Source organism: Erythranthe guttata, chromosome 4 (assembly GCF_056151865.1).
Source record: "Erythranthe guttata isolate IM_541 chromosome 4, IM_541, whole genome shotgun sequence".
NCBI lineage: Eukaryota > Viridiplantae > Streptophyta > Magnoliopsida > Lamiales > Phrymaceae > Erythranthe > Erythranthe guttata.
Window position 1 is genome coordinate 6,017,127 of NC_142536.1, and position 17,330 is coordinate 6,034,456.

The 17,330-nt window shown below is 35.3% G+C and overlaps 3 protein-coding genes across 3 annotated transcripts; 1 reads left to right on the forward strand and 2 right to left on the reverse strand.

Moving 5' to 3' along the window:
- Positions 1–3,065: 3,065 nt before the first annotated feature.
- On the reverse strand, positions 3,066–6,290 carry CNX1 (calnexin 1). Its single transcript, XM_088816706.1, has 6 exons — positions 5,897–6,290; positions 5,671–5,740; positions 3,944–5,067; positions 3,754–3,825; positions 3,542–3,658; positions 3,066–3,433 (listed from the first exon to the last, which is right to left on the reverse strand). The coding sequence occupies exons 1-6, from the start codon at positions 5,990–5,992 to the stop codon at positions 3,299–3,301; spliced, it is 1,614 nt and encodes a 537-aa protein (XP_088672832.1). The 5' UTR covers positions 5,993–6,290; the 3' UTR covers positions 3,066–3,298.
- A 766-nt stretch (positions 6,291–7,056) lies between these two features.
- Positions 7,057–9,683, reverse strand: LOC105972452 (stress up-regulated Nod 19 protein). Its single transcript, XM_012997414.2, has 4 exons — positions 8,655–9,683; positions 8,234–8,389; positions 7,723–7,983; positions 7,057–7,423 (listed from the first exon to the last, which is right to left on the reverse strand). Exons 1-4 carry the CDS (start codon positions 9,492–9,494, stop codon positions 7,289–7,291), a joined length of 1,392 nt encoding a protein of 463 aa, XP_012852868.2. The 5' UTR covers positions 9,495–9,683; the 3' UTR covers positions 7,057–7,288.
- A 4,173-nt stretch (positions 9,684–13,856) lies between these two features.
- LOC105972437 (NAD(P)-binding Rossmann-fold superfamily protein) lies at positions 13,857–16,821 on the forward strand. The gene is made up of 4 exons (XM_012997396.2): positions 13,857–14,045; positions 14,901–15,159; positions 15,366–15,560; positions 16,135–16,821. The coding sequence occupies exons 1-4, from the start codon at positions 13,954–13,956 to the stop codon at positions 16,528–16,530; spliced, it is 942 nt and encodes a 313-aa protein (XP_012852850.2). The 5' UTR covers positions 13,857–13,953; the 3' UTR covers positions 16,531–16,821.
- Positions 16,822–17,330: the final 509 nt, after the last annotated feature.

The window sequence follows — 17,330 nt, forward strand, 5'->3', positions numbered from 1 at the left end:
GGGTTGGCCATAATTTATCCTACATTATATTTCAAAGTTATAAACATAAAATTTGTCACGATGTTCTTTCTCGTGCACATTGAGAGATAATCGTGTCAGCTTACCTGCATACTTGTTTTTTGCATACTTGTTTTTTTACCCCTGACGATATAGATTGAACTTTGAACAATGAAAACATAAAATTTGTCATGTTATTGTTCTTTCCCTGTGCAATTCGAACTATACAATCGAATTTCTAGCACCATACTTTTTTGCAACGGTGATATTTTAAACGCGAAATTGCAAACGCGAAAAAGTGGTAACTAATTAGAACCTTGTAAGCACATCTTTTTTTGTATGGAGGATCCTTGAATCTTAGGAGGCGCGTGAAATTAAAGTTCAAGGGTCTGGAAGAGTGGACGCAGGAGAATTTCTCCAAACCACTATAAATTTTGTGTTATTTACTTCACGCACTATTTAATCGTTTTTCAATTTCCGCATTCATATATTATTTAGGGCTAGAACTTCATCAATAAATTGGACTTAAAAGTTTGCAAAATATTTATTGTTTCGATCTTGTTTTTCTAGAGATATTTACTTGATATTCAAATCTGCAAAAATAAGTTTTCAAAATTACAAAAAAAAATTGATTTTGAGGCCACGTTACCTTCCACGTGCGTCCCAATATAGATAAGTTGTGGGCCCGCGACCTCACTTTTACGTCGAGTATAAATTGAGCTTTGAAGTGAAGGAGAAGGTTAAGGTTTTTCATATACTCATGCAACATTGCCCATACAGTCTCTTCCCCATATTTCTCCAGTGTTGTCGTCTGAGTGCGAACCCTGGAAACCCTATCCCCGTCACTTCTTTCACAAAACACGAAGCATGAAAGTTGCAAAATGTATCATGGTCTTTTTAATAAAACTTTAATCAGTGCAATCATAATTCGTATTTCAAAGGTATGATCAGAAAAAAAACTAATATACCTATCATTTCGACAATAAAATAACCGATTGTAAAATTTAAATAGTAAAAAGAATCCTACTATAAGATCTAGAAAGCATTTAAAAGGAAAAAAACAATAAAAAAGCAAAAGAACAACTAATTATTCTCTACAATTCTATAAAAACTACGAGAGTGAAAACACTAGTTAGCTTGTATTGTAGGATAATGATCGAATCACTTCATAGCTTGTAGGATAATGATCGAATCAGAGTTGAGATTTGCTTGTGAGGTCATGAACCAACCAAAGTTGTGGAAATTGCTCTAAGCAATTTGATGTTGTCAAGTACACACAATTTCCATTTTAATGTTTCTCATCAAAGATTGTTATACATGTTTTCCATGTCTTCTTGCAATTTTTCAATTTATAGTCAAAATTCTTTTCTTAGATGGTGCACAATTTTTTTTTTGGATCAAGTGCATCTTATCTATAAATATCAATAGTTGCACATGCATTTTGCTACTATTAGCACTTAGATAAGGTGCTAATATCACTTATCCAGTAGCCGCAATTCATCCCACACGACAACTGTGTGGAAAAAATGGTTATAGACGCAACCTAAACCAATTATTTAAGAGGTTCCGTTCAATGGAAATGAAAATAAAATACAAATTTATGATCTACATTAGAGTATGTGTATTTAATGCAGTTAAATTCTTAAAATGGGGCGAATCAGAAATCAATGCTTGAGTTGATTTATTATGGAAAATGGGAACTCAAACAAAACCATGAAACATTTGAAACATAGACTGCATTTAATTCATTTTTATATAGTGTTAGTGGGTGAGTTGAGGATATGCACAAATGGTTTGAGGAAACTAATGCTAAGTGGTTCGCATTAGCGAAAGTCACGTGTACATATGCACATTCGGACCAATGCGGCTTGGGTTGAGATTTATTTCAAACTCACATTTCAAAATATATCTACTAGATAACAAACTAAATCAGCATTTGTATTTCTTGAAGGCTTACAAATTCTTGGATACTTAACAAATAAAAAGAATATTCCTATTAATACAACTTGATCTCTTCAATGAATGCTAATGATCATCTTCATCCTACAACTTAGAGTTATTCTCTAGAACACTTCAAAAAATTGCTATAAAATATATACAAGATGGATGATTCTAGTAAGTATCTAGAATCCTCTAAGAAGACTCTACAGTGGACCTATTTCCATCGAGACATTTGAAGAAGTCAATTGTGCTAAATACCTTTATCGAACAAAATCTATAGTAGTAAAGATGAATTTAAAGAATGAGTGAAATCTACTTCTAGAGAACACGATACTTCCTAATTTGAAAAAATAAAAGTGGAATTGAAGTTGTAGGATGGTTTGGATGTAATATTGGGGTTGTAGGAGTAGGATGATCATTAAACCTTTCACGAATTTATCGCTCGAGTAATTAAAATAACTAATACAATCACATAAATATACGGTTAAGATACAAATCCAATTTCAAAAAATATCAAATAATAGTTGTACCACTTGTTCTCGTCTTTCTAATGTAACTTGAATCAAGGCAATCCAAATTCGTATGCAAAAGTTCTTGACAAAAGAAAACAAATAGTAATAATAAGCAATCCTATTGTCGAACTAACAGTAAGATTGTGGCAACAATATTGAATGCATTTTTTTACTCGGGTAAACAAGTCATAAACAAGAAATATATGAAAATTATAGAACTTGTTCTCTTCGTTTTACAACAACTAGAATCAATGCAATTGGAATTTGTATGCGATCAATGCAATTGGAATTTGTATGCGAAAGTTATGATCGTAAGAATAGTAATTTTATAATCAAATAAAATATCATCAAACACAAAATAAGTCGTAGAACTTGGTCTCTTCTTTTTTGAGTTTGTATGCGAAAGATGTGATCAATATAAAACAGTCCGGTTTCGTTTCAGTTTCGGTTGAGTTCCGGTTTGACTATTCATAATGATGGCGATTTTGTTAAACCTTTTTTTTTTTGGTTATAGAAAATGGTGTTCATCTGAAACAGAAATTACCCATGTATGTATGATGTATTTTATATTATCAAGTGCTGCTGCATCAACTATAATTTTTAAAGCAAAAATGATAAACTACAAAATTTCCTCAATTTCAAAGCCACGACGAGTTCCTTAAATTGTATATGGGCACATACCACATCTCAATCAATGGTTATAGTAAACATTGTCATACAAAACCTACTTCACGAAACAAAAAGGAAAAAAAAGTCGGAAAATTTAAACATTTTTAGAGCATCTCCCCCACAAAAAAAACTACCAACTGGCATAGAAAGCCCGTTTCGTGTTTCTATCCTCCGTTACTTTAATTGTCACGCCTTGTCCTTCGGCGGGGTGCAGCAGCAGCATCCTCGTTCTGCTCTTCCTTCTCCTCTGAGCTTCCCTCTTTGTTTGAAGACTCTGCAACTTCTGTTTTCTTTGTCTCTGGAACTACAACAGCCTGTATTCGAGAGTTACGTTGGAGAACAGCAGGTTAGTAAATAAATAAATGTGAGACGAAAAGAAACGATGGTAATTTATCAAGAAAGAAACATGAATATGCACTTACAGGCTTCTTCTTCCCACCGAAGATGAGTTTCAAGAAAATCGAGAAGAAAATGACTACAATGGAGGCAAGAATTCCAATTGTAAGGTTTGCTTGTTTCTCAGCTTTTTCGAGCAAGTCCTGCAAGAAGAAAACAACTCAAACAATAAGGTTCAAATGTAAAAGAAAAGCCCAAAAATAGAAGTGTATAGTAATTTCCAAGAAAGCAAACTTACCAATACTTTGACCTTGTGCTCACCCAAGAATGGGAGATCTGCAACCTTGTAAAGATTGTCAAACACCACTTTCTGAAGCCACAAACACACACAAGAAAAAAGGATTGATTTCAGAACAAGCATCAATTTAAAAAGCAAATTGCAGAAACTTGGTATATATAAATTAATATAGTAATATCTCATTAATTACCTGGACACCCTTAAGCCCGTCGGACTCGGTAGTTTCCTCTTCCTTTTGCTTCAGTTTCTCAGCCTCGAACTTTGGCTTCCATGCACTCTCACGGTACGATTCCGCAACCTTCTCATCGGAAGCAATCAAGATATTGTCAAACACTATCCCATCCTGCATCGTCCAAATCTCAATACCAACAGCTGCAATAGGCTCGAAATCCGGCTTCTCAACCTCAAAGTACTCCGGATTATCAATCTCCTGCGGCTTCCAAATACCCTTGTAGCTAGGGTTATCAATCAACGGAGGCTGCCATTTTCCCTTGTAAGCAGGGTTCCTCTTCATCGGCCTCTTCCACTCCCCACAACCAGGAGCCTCAGTACACTTAGGGTTATCGATTTTCGGTGCCTCCCATTCACCATCCTCTTCATCATCCCAATCCTCTGGTTTAGTTGCCTCTGGATCATCAACTTCCTCTGGCTCATCATCCAACCAACCTTCGGGCTTTTCAGCTTCATCATCTTCGATTTCCATTGGAGCTTCCTCATCCCAGTCATCAGGTTTTGTGGAATCTGGGTCGGGTATTTTGGCACGTTCGTCCCAATCTTCGGGCTTTTTGTCATCTGGGTCGGGTATGGTCTTTGATGGAATGAGTGAGGGTTCGAAATCATCCTCTGCTAAGAAATTAGCCTTCTTCTTCTCTTCACCGTCGACCAAGATTCTCAACTCGTTGTCTGGGGTCAAGATTGCGGTGTAGACATGGGTGAGTTTGTCTGAAGGAACAGATGGAGGGAACTTGAGGTGGTGTTCGATGTACTTTCCACTCTTGGGGTTTTTGTGCTTGAGGATGAAGTGGACCTTGTTTGTGGCACCACATCTATCGGGACCGAACATTATTGTGTAGGGTGACTCGTTGTCGAATTCCTTTGCGATCCATCCGGCGGATTGTGGGCGGAGGTACTTGATGTATGCACCACCACATTCGAGGCCGTTTTGGAGGCGGACTTCGTACTGTAGGACTGTGGTCCCGTCCTTGAGGTCCGCGAGCTCTTCAAGTTCTTTTACAATGGCGTATTTCCTTGCTTTCTCACTCACAACAAGTCCATAGTCATCGTGTCCTTCGCTCTTTTCGTGTTTCCACACACCTGTGATCAGAAATGAACAAAATGGTACTTTCAAAAACCAGTTCTTCTAGAAGTAACTATCAAATAACAATGCACAGATCACCCATTCTTCTCAACCAGTGATTTATGTATGCAAATGTACTGCAATCACCACTACTAAAACTAACTATCAATAACAATGAATATATCATCACTTTTTTCAAATACAAAAGAGCTTAATGGAATTTCGATCATTCTAGCATACACCAACATTACATGGAACCAATTTAAACCAATAGTTGAATCTGCAGATGTTCTGATAATGTCAATTAACGGTATTTTTTTTCATACTGCACAAGTTACAGTGATCTGAGAAGAACTGAATCGGACTCACATTTTTCTAATTCGAGTTAATTTTGAAAAATTCAACACATAGGCGCAAACAGATCTACAGCAGCCATTAATTCAATACATTTATATAAAGCTACCCACTGAAATTACACTGAATACAAGAAATATCTAACCACAGCATGCAACTATTTATGAAAAATATAATCAGCCATGGTTATTTTCGGAACTGAGACTGAAATCAGTACATAAACAAGTGACAGAAAGATTAACTCGTATAAATTCAATAAAACTGACCTGTGTAATCCTGCTTTTCTGACACAATCCATCTCCCCTCGAAATTATCATCGAACGACTCGTACAATTGCTACAAACATCAAAACGGTAAAATAAACAACACAAATTAAGAACCTCAGATCTGGAAAAAAGAATTGATTTTTTTTTTTAAAACCGAACTAAACGAGTCACAAATCGAACAATATTGAGAAATAAAAATCAAAAATCAAAAATAAAAAAATCATACCACATCATCGGAAGCGTAGAGCTGAGAAATGAAGCACGCGGCCGATAACAGCAGCAGATACTGCATTATCCAAATCTTCCGATTCGGATCCTCCATTTGTAAATCCAACACTCCAACAAAATAACGATATGAAATGTAAAACGTTGACGAGTTCAAATTTATACGGATCTGATGGAGAGGAGAGAGAAGAAACTCTAGAGAGAGAGAGAGGGATGAGAGAGAAAGTACTGTGTAGTGATGAATACTTTTCCTATCAAATGAGAGCGCTTCAATGGGTTATATTTATAGATCTGAGAGTGCAAATTGGGAGTTGTGTTGTTTCGACCAATCATATTTACTAACACGTGAACTGGACCAATGAGGTTGCGCCGCGTGGCAAGGAGTGACGAGCTCCAGCAGAAAGATCCGCATTGGCTGTGATGCACGGTGAATCTGTGCCGTTCGGGATTACGGGTCGACCCGTTTACGTTGACTCAATCTTCCTTTTCTTTTTTCTTTAATTAATATTATGTTGATTCATAGAAATTGTGAAACCTTTTATCATAAATTGTACTAGATTTGCAATAATTTATTTAGATTTGCAATATTTGTGTAGATGATTTGAAGAAAATACATAATCCATATATTATATTTACTATGCTATCTCGAAAACTTGAGTTTTAAGTGTTGGTATTACGATTATATTCGATAAAGTTCGACGAATATGTAATTATTTTGACTTGCATATATAGAGTTATTAAACAAAATTTTCATCAAAAATTGATAGCATCTATAAGAGTGTGTTGATAATAGATGATTTCGATTTTGTATGCAAATAAAAAGATGAAACTTTTGATTTTCGCCAATTTCGTTCCAAAAAATAGTAATCCTCGAACAAGTTTTGTTACTTCTAATTTAAAAATTCAATTTTTTAATCAAATTTTTTACAGAAGTGTTAATTTTCGATCGATTATTTGTTGTTGTTTAGAAACTTGTCTAAGAGATCATGTAAGTTGGAAATGAAGGAAGGGGTTCCTTGCAACATGTCGGGGTGGAGGAGGAGGGTGATAGTCGAGACGCCAAGTGATATTCCAAATGCAAGTTTCATTTGCGATAAACGATAGACGGAAACATGTATTCACATTCCATTCATTATTTCGACAAGCGGTTAGCGACAAGAATTTAATATTAAGGATCCGTTTGGCTAAACTTATTTAAAACATTTTGTACACTCATAAATTTTGACAATATATTTTAGAAGTCGATAAACTCTTAACTATTTCCTTTCCGATTCGCCTACTTAATTTCAAATTTCACACATATGACATATGAGTATATAATCCAACACTTGCAAGTTTTGACAAGTTCTTTTTGCTAATTTTAAATGAACACAAACGATGCTTAGCTTATAAGTTATAACATAGCTTCGTAGTCTTCTCTTCCACTCCGACCCTTCAACACCACGAAGACAACAACTGCAGCAACAACAACAACTCCGAGTACAACAATAGGCCAAACGAAATCGGACAGCTTCGCATTCTTCCACACCTGCAAAAACGAAACGAGCACATCGATAAAACTCGAATCACCTCAAACATGCCACAAATATACTACTAGTTTTATGTCTTTTTTTTTTAATCGCACTCGTCTTTGTTTCGTTCTCAATTTTTCGTCTTCTTCGCCAAAATTAATTAGATTTTTCACGAATCGCGTGCAAATGAACGGTTGTCACTATATATTTACCTAAATGACATAAATGACGTACGAAAAAAATTGAAAAAAGTATGTGTTTGCTATCTTATACAAGAAAATTAGAATTCAAACAAGAGGGTGCGGTGCGATCTTACTTCATCGGATGGAGCATAGAGGCGAAGAGGGTTCGATTTTGGCGATGAGTCGGCGATTAAGAGGTAAAAGAAACCCATAACCCCGGTGTGACTTTGTGCATTGCTATAGTTGGATACAAGAGTGAGTTTCTCCCCAGAAGAAATCTTTAGTGATCCAGGTGTCGGGTAACATGTAGACATTCCCACTACGTAACCGGCCTCGTTTCCAGCTTCGTTTCCCGTCCCGTAAATTGGATTCGACCAGCATATCAATCTTCCTCCCTTCAATATTTTATGATTCGTGAAATAAAATAATGGTATCTGTTAGAATTTCTGAATTCTGTCGATTATGAATGCGAAACTTTTCAACTTTATAATGATTATTTCATTTCGATTTTCAAAATTCCAATCGTGATTTTGTAAAATTTGAAGATGATTTCAAAAATAAACAGAGGAAACTCGTGACTATTAATTAATTTGAGGTAAGAAAATTAAAAAGGTGTAAAAATTAATTAGTGTTTAAGATTAGTACCTCTCCATACAGAGCAATGCCAGTTGCTCCAGCATGTTGGTGTCCAACACCATAGATAACATCGCCGCCACTCGGCAAACTCGCACTCAGCGTTTTCGTGTGAACGCATTCGTTATTGGCTGCACTATTCGGACAACGATCGATATCGTACTCAACCTACGTTATGACAAAACACATGTCTTATTTAATCTAAACGAGAAATAAATCGAAGTTCAAATATATGTTACATCAGATGAAATCAAGACTACAAGAACCTCAATTAAAATTACAGTAGAACCTCGATTAAATAATAGTTTTTCTCGGTTCCGACTCGGTGAAAACATGTTAAATTATTAACTCGATAATTTAATAATTCGCTAAATTAATAGAATTTCTCTAGTCCCGACTGTATTAATTATTTATAGAGGTTTAACTGAATTACCACACAATTGTGCCTCTCGGTGCTCCCTCTAGATCCATCGACCGTGGTCCACACATCAGAGACATCGAGAATATAAATCTTAACCGGCACAATCAACGGGTCCCACTCTACATACTTCACCGTATACCTCAAGTACAAACTTCTCTCGGCCACACCCGAGAAGAATATTCCTTCTCTGACGGGGCATCGAGTCCCGTCATGGCAACACCTCACCCCACCTTTATACTCCCGCGGCACAGTCACGCCGTATTCGTCCACCGTCACGTTGTACAAATCGCACCCGCACTCCGTGCACGCCAGCCGGTCGTGGGCCCCCCTAGTGTCGATCGCATGCACGTTGAGGAACCACCCCTCTTCGTACCCGGCAGCCGGGATATTCCCCCCCGCTTCGATCCCGTACGGATCGGGGATGTGCGTCTCCGTCTTTCGAGTTTCCGCACCCAATCCGAAGTACTGCGTGAGCCCCGTGCCGCAGAGGCCGCTGTTTTTGACGAGGATGAAATCCGAGCCGTTGATTTGATGGTAGTATCGTTGGAGAACCCAATGATGGAGGTAGGTCTCGTGCAGGGGGATCGGGCTACCGTTTTCGTCGACGATTTCGGCGTTGAAGCTCTTGATTGCGATATGGCCACGTGGGAAATCGATGTTGTAGTAGTATTTGTTGGAGACTAATCCCGGCGCCAACACGAACTTAGGTGAGAGAAACACCTCTGTTTTAACTACATTATTATTCTTATAATTATTATTATTTGAAGTTTTTACGTGGGATTCTGATTGTGAACTTTGTAGTAATAAGAACAGCAGCAGGCCGGAGATTAATATGCATGAATAATCAGCCATTTTTTCAAACAAATAAAAAATAAATCTTGTTATTATTAATGAAATTGTATATATGTGAAATGTTTAAATGGATTGGATGTATATGAATATGAGTTGTATTTAAAAGCAAAATTGGGTATTGAGTTACGTAATTTGGTTGACAAACGAACTTATAACAGCCATAGCCATATACATGCATTAATTGGCACCAACTGGGCTGTCGTCACCGCCTAGGATTTTTATTTATTTTTTATTTTTTAAAAAACTTTTATATAATACTATGTAATTAAATATTTATTTCCCCCCTTTATTATTTTTAAAAAAAATTGTCACACTTTTATGTGATTTTTTTTAATTAGTTACCACACAAAATGGAATTAGTATACTAAAAAAATATATTCCTTTAATTAAAATCTATAAACATTTACTTATTTTAACAATTTTTTTAAAATACTTTAAAAATATTTGGGGCCGCTACCTTCGAAACCCCGATATTTTCACCTACTTATTTTTTGAATATGTGTGTTTCTATTTCTCTTTTGTTCATTAATCTACATGCTTCTTCATTTGAGGTTCACATTAAAGTTTTGCGAAGATGTAATTAAGTTCTAGAAATTAGAATGTCCGGCCTATTCTATAAGTTAAGAAATCCTTACTTGTTTACTCACAGAAAAAAAAAAAAAAAAAAAAAGAAAGAAATCCTTACTTGTGGCTATGAAAAGAGAGATTCGGTACATGTAAATGACAGACTCACATATACACATATCGAGCTCTCGAGCTCAAGTCTCGAGTATTCGGCTCGAATTCATAACATATTTGAATTCGAGGTGTTTATAATTATTCGTTTATTCGTTTCAAGAACCAGCTTTTAAGTCCCTGAATCAATTTTCAAATAAGATATATATATATATATATATATATATATATATATATATATATATATATATATATATATATATATATATATATATATATATATATATAAGAATCAGGGGAATCCCCGAAGACTGTAATCCATTTTCATTTTCGTTTGAATAATGAACTTATTTGTTCGCTATTTTCCTGTCTCGTGTTTATTTACATTTTACTGATTCAAAAATTTGTGTTTTACAATGTGCATGCATTTTTTTTTAATGTTGCACATATACTATTCATATATGTGTGTGTGTGCACGTACAAGAATTCGAAAAGAAATAATACTAGTTAAATTAATTAAAAATTAAAATAAAAAGGTGGGGTGCTAAAACAAGGAATTAGTTAAGTTGCAAAGTTAGGAATGATTGGTTGAAAAATTAAAGATATACTCTGTACTTGGGAAGAATTGGCCTAAGAATTGCAGACAGATGTATGTTACAAAAGGAGCCTCCCATTTTCAAGAAACAAATTGCGTAGACGAAATAAACACATTGATAGGTACTATTCCAGAGTTTTTTCTTCTTCTTTAAAATTGAAAACTTTTGTAACACGAAATCTTCGACTTCATAATGTTTCTGTATTTTGGATACATTTCGTGTCCAACTACATCTGCCGAACATCTTATGGGTCATTTTGCAATTTCTTAGATTTGAATGAGAAATAAATAAATATTTTTGTTGCTTCCCTAATTATTTATATGATTTAATGATCAATTGCAAATTGATTGTTGATGGTGAATTTATTTTAATTATGTTTGTACGAAAATATATTTAAAAAAAAATTATATATAAATAAAATCTTATCTTATGGGCCATTTTGCAATTTCTAAAAAATTAGAAATGTGTTTGAATGAGAAACAATTAAATATTTTTGTTGCTTCCCTAATTATTTATATGATTTAATGATGAATTGCAAATTGATTGTTGATGGTGAATTTATTTTAAATATGTTTGTACGAAAATATATTAAAAAAATTTATATATAAATAAAGTCTTATGAATGTTTATATAGCATATTTATAAATATACCCCTATACTTTTATTAGATTCTAACAATATTATATGTTTCCCCCAAACTTTCGTATCCCCATTTTTGGAACATGCCGCTTCCTTATGTCCGTTTTCCCGTTTTCCCATATCACCGTTTTCGTGTCCGTGCGACATTTCATAACTAAGAAACTACTAGCTCATTTTATATCCTTTAAAAAAAAAAATAGATAATGCAAATTAAGATGGTAGGAAGACTACAATGTAATTCAGTTCAATCACTAATTAAGGTGTTGTCATCATCCAAGAATACCCATGAAGCAATATTCAATAGGCAATTATAAGCGAAAAATACAATTTTTATTCCTCAAGTTTGTATTGGTTTTGTATTTGGTCCTTCATATTTACAAAAGACACATTTAATCATTTTCGTTAATTTTCCGTTAGTACTAATAGAATCAAGGGTGTACCCATGACTACCTTAACTGACGAAGTAACGGAAATTAATCAAAATGACAAAAAATGTAAAGTTATTGAAATATGAGGGATCAAATGTGTTTTTTGTAAACATGGAAGGCCAAATATGAAATCAGTGCAAACTTGAGGGATGAAAATTATAATTTTCTCTCAATTATTAGGTCTCGTTTGGTTGAGGAGATTAGCCACTATTAACTAAATAATTGACTTTATTTGATGTTGGTATCCCCAATAATTTACCGGGTCGACCCACAAATATTATGTTATCGTGGCTTATCTTGTCTTCTAGGCATGTTTTTTATTGAACCTTCCAAGGTCTAATAATATAGGGGCTCTTTGACATAACCCCCCCATTACTTTTTTTTAATGGGGATAGACCCAAAATATTTTAGACCATTTGAGAAAAGCCCACACCCATTTTCAGCCATAATGTTTTCCAGCTTTGCCCCCGCCCGCCACGTCATCACTGGGTCACGCGCTCAGCATTTTTTTTTTCCGTTTTTTTTTTCCGTCTTTTATGTATCAGTTTCCTTAATCGACTATGCTTCATACTCGATTAGCCTTAATCGACTATGCTTCATAGTCGATTAAGGAAATTCTTTAATTTTATAATTTTTTTTTTGTTTTTTTAATTTTTTTTTTCTATATCAGGTATATTAATCGACTATGATGAAGCATAGTCGATTAAGAATCTGCTACTAAACATAACAAATTACAACTGCGAAAAAATGCAAAATCAACTATATTTTACAAAAAACGAAAAATATACAAACGTTATAAATGATTTATACAATTGAAATCAATAAACAAGAAATCCAAAAAAATAAAAAAACTGGAGTCGATCAACCTTAATCAAATACCTGAACATAGTCGATTAGCTTAATCGACTATGAACATGTACATAGTCGATTTATGTTTCAGTCTGCGCGAAATTCTCTACACGCGCCGTCCTCCGTTCATCCACAAAAAAACCCAAAAACAACCTCCCCATCGTCCCCACACCACCCAGAGCTCCTGCCATGGCCGAACCCATCGGATTTTGAGCATGTTCAGCTCCACCAATTAAGAAAACTAATTTAATTTAATTTAAACCCAAAAGCAACACGCATGATTCCTCTTTCCCGCAGCTCCGGCACATCCTGCTGCTTGCCGCCGCCGCAATGCATCCGTCTCCGGCGATGTTTGCGTCGTCCGATGCAACGCTCTGCGCCAATGCTAGCCCGCGCCGGTCGATTTCGTCGAAGTTGCTGCCGCAGCACGACTCCGCGGCGTCGCAAACCAAATCCGCCTCGCCGGCGCGGTTGTTCCGCCGCCGCTGCTTCTGCTGTTGCTCGTCGTGGAATTGGGAGAGGATTTGCTCGTCATGGAATTAGGGTTTTAAAATAATACATTGACAAATAAGGGTAGATTTAGAATTATAAAAATAATATTTGGTGGAATACTAACTAAGGGGTTTTCTCTAATTATTTTTGGGAGGGGGGTTTCCTTAATTACATTTCCTAGATGATGGGGGTATTGCTAATAATCCCAATAATATAATAGGGTTTTATTAGATTATCTAATCTTATCTTGACAACCATAACGAGTTATATTTAACAATAGGGTCCATTTGAATGGATGGATTTGGAGGAGGGATTTCAAATCCATAATAACAAATCCCTGGACTTATTTGGATGGAGGAATTTGAGGATACATTTCAAATCAACACCCTTCCTTTTTATTTTATTTTTAAACAGTTGGTGTGAATTTCAAATAACTCCAAATTTAAAATAATTTCAAATCCCTTCCCTAAATCAAATATTAATTTAGTCCTCCAAATTCCTACATCCAAAACGTCACACGTATACTACTACGGCACGATACTGAAAATCTATGGATTGCCATATTAATTAATTAGTTATCTTGACCCGGATTGGAAATGGGTTCGAAACATTGACCGGTACTGATTGATAGGACCCGACCCATCTTTACCGGGCAACGACCCGATCCATCACACTCACCTCTCTCTCTCTCTCTCTCTCTCTACCTTCAGCGCAGAAGAGAGAAGAGAGTCCAAAACACAAGTGAAATAGTACACCTGAACAGTGAATAAAATCCTATTTATGGACAAAAGAGCGAGGGCGAAAGAGAGAAGAGAGAAGAGGCGCCAAGAGATCTCTCTCCTCCGTACGATTCCCTATTCCGACCACCAGAGGTGAACCCCAATAATTTGATTTTGTTGTCGTTTATTTCTGGAATTGGTTTCAATTTTTTTTGGCCCGCAAGTTAAAATGAAAATTGCAATTAGGGCAACCGCAGAGTTGTTTAATCATCTTCTACTGTTGAAATTTTCCTGAATTCAACTTATTACTGAGTTATTGATCTTTTGTTCCTGTGATAAATGTTGTTGATTTTTACCATATTTTGCTATCTTTTTTGGCTTTCGGAAAATTACTGCTTCAACTCTGTATTAGGTTTTGCAGTTGTATAGCAGTCATTTGCATTTGGTGACTCATTGTCTTCATCCTTTAGGGTTTACCTCCGAAATTCCCTTCGAAACTTCGTATTATTGGAGATATTTATATCGAATAATTCACCATATATCCGAGCCGAGTCAAGGTCAAATGAAAAGGTCATATATTCGAATCCCACCACCACCCGTTCAAATATTTCCATGTGCAAGACTTCACTAAATTGGGCGTTTAGATGAAGTGGTTGTTCAACGTATATGCGGCTCTTTAAAAAAGATGAACTCATATTTTAGAATATATTGCACGATTAGAAATAAATTCCCCGAGTTTAAGACAAGGTAGGTACATAAGATTTTAGAGGCTATATAAAATGTCTAATGTCATTTTATCCACGTCGGTCCTCCTCCGAAAGTCTAAAGTTTTTATTTTTATTTTTATTGAGATAGCAGAAATATATGTTCTTTTGAATTTGAGATGAATAAAATAATTTGTTTTTGTCATACAATTCAACATCGTTATAGCTGCTCCGTTTGGTTTCACAATTCCCCCAATGATTGATGTTGGACGGATATTTTATTATTAATTATATACTCCTTCAGATGGTGGACCTCGAGCACTATTGCAGTGGTGACTGGTGCTAACAGGGGAATCGGATTTGAAATTGCGCATCAACTTGCTTTGCATGGATTAACAGTTATTCTCACCTCCCGAGACGCTGTTGTTGGAGAAGAAGCAGCAAAGGTCTTACAAGAACGAGGTCTCAATGTGGTGTTCCATCGACTAGATATTCTGGATCCTTCATCGATCGAAGCTTTTACTGAATGGATTAAGGAGATTTATGGTGGTATTGATATATTGGTACTACTATGGCCTCTTCGTAATTGTTTTTTTTTTAAGATTCATTTTGCAATCTTTATGACAATATCTTTTTGCTTCCAAAACCGAAAAAAAATTATCTTTTGCATAATTAAAATAAGAATTTTCAGATTTTTTGTACGAATATATGATGCTTTTTTTTTTGGGTTCTTTTTCGAACTTCTGTTGACCATAACACAAATTTGTAGGTAAATAATGCAGGAGTAAATTTCAATGTCGGATCAGACAATTCTGTTGAATTTGCAGAACAAGTTGTTGCCACCAATTACTTTGGGACCAAAAACATTATCAAAGCCATGATACCTTTAATGAGACCTTCAGAAACAGGTGCTCGTATTGTTAATGTGAGTTCAAGATTAGGAAGATTGAACGGTCGGCGAAATGTAAGAGGTTTACGTTTTCTGTTCTCTCTCCCATTATTATTACGCTTTTTGGTGCTCTTTTACACATACAAGGGTGTTTATTTGGTTCCCAAAAAAAAAAAAGAAAAGGAAAAATAGTTTATATCTTTGTAGACCAACTTCAGGATAATAGAACAGGACAAGAAAATTTCAGGGTGTTTGACTAAGCTTATAAGCTATATAAAACAACTTATAAGATGTTTAACAGCTTATATGCTCTTCAAAAGTGTGGTAATTTTTTTCAAAAAGATTTTCTAATTTAAAAAAATAAGTTGCTGGAGAGGTTGGTTATAAGAACTTTTTAAATAAGTACCTATACCCCACATTTTATTTAAGATCTTATAATCATTAAAAATAAGTTAAGTTCATTGTCCAAAAACTTTTCATTTAAAAAATAAGACGTAACAACTTATCAACTCTTTAAACAAATTATCATATGTAAGAGCTTATCAGATCTTTAAAATAAGCTTAGCCAAACACCCTCTAATAAATCCATCACACCTCACAAAACTGATTCGAGATTAATTACCAAGTTTTTTTTTTTTTTATCATGCAGAGAATTGGAAATATCGAATTAAGAAAAAAGCTGGAAGACGATGAGTCACTATCCGAGGATTTAATCGACCAGACACTAAACACATTCTTAGAACAAGTAAAAGACGGAAAATGGGAAAACGGTGGATGGCCTCAAGTTTTCACGGACTATTCTTTGTCGAAATTAGCAGTCAGTGCTTACACGAGGCTGATGGCGAGAATATTCTCAGAGCTTCCGGAAGGTCAGAAGATATACATCAATTGCTACTGCCCGGGTTGGGTGAAGACCGCTATGACTGGCTGGGCGGGTCACACTAGCCCCGAGGAAGGGGCCGATACTGCAGTTTGGCTTGCCCTTCTTCAAGATCAATCTATAAGTGGCAAGTTTTTTGCCGAGAGGCGAGAGATAAACTTCTAAATTCGGCAAGTTTTTGGATTTACGTTAATTCCTGTTGCATTTGGTTCACCATCAGAAGAATGTGCAAGAAACGAAGGGTCGCTGCCGGTTAATCGATCTTCGATCTATTTAGCACTGTGTTCGAGTTTTGAAGAATAGAAGAGCAACATTTTTGCAGTGTTTAGCTGATATTCAAGAGTTTGTGGTGCTGAAAGTTTGTGTAGCTAATTATTCCTTAATCGATATAATCTAACTTGTTTAGCATTGAACCATTCATAAGTTTGTTAGTAGCTTTTCTTTAAACTTCGAAAATACTATCGTAAATTGAAAGAAAAAAAAACTACAAAAAGAAGTTCAAGGTGGATTCATTTTTGCTAGATCACTTTGTCTTTTACCTATGTTGTAATTGTATTAAACTTTTTGTAGGGAGTCACTTAACTTCTTTTGATGAAGTCGTCAATTTTCATCCAAAAATCGGACGGAGGGCGTATCGAGGGAAAATGGAACGATCTTAGAAGGAATGTCTAGGTAATTTTTATTTTATTGGGAGTTCACTTAACTTCCTTTTTTTTTTCGTTGACTTTCGATAGATTTTAAGAGAAAATTGTTCATTGCTGCTGCAAAATGCACCAACATTGCATATAGCCTTTCCTTTTAAACTTCTGCTGCTGCAATTTTAAATGTTTGAGTACAACTTTCATGATTAAGACACTCGAATACATGAGAATGAAATATAAGATTGTTTCATGTTTGGTATGTATGATTGTATTATCCTTCTATTGTGTAGTATTTGTAACTCACATCTCCAGAAAAAGCTAACC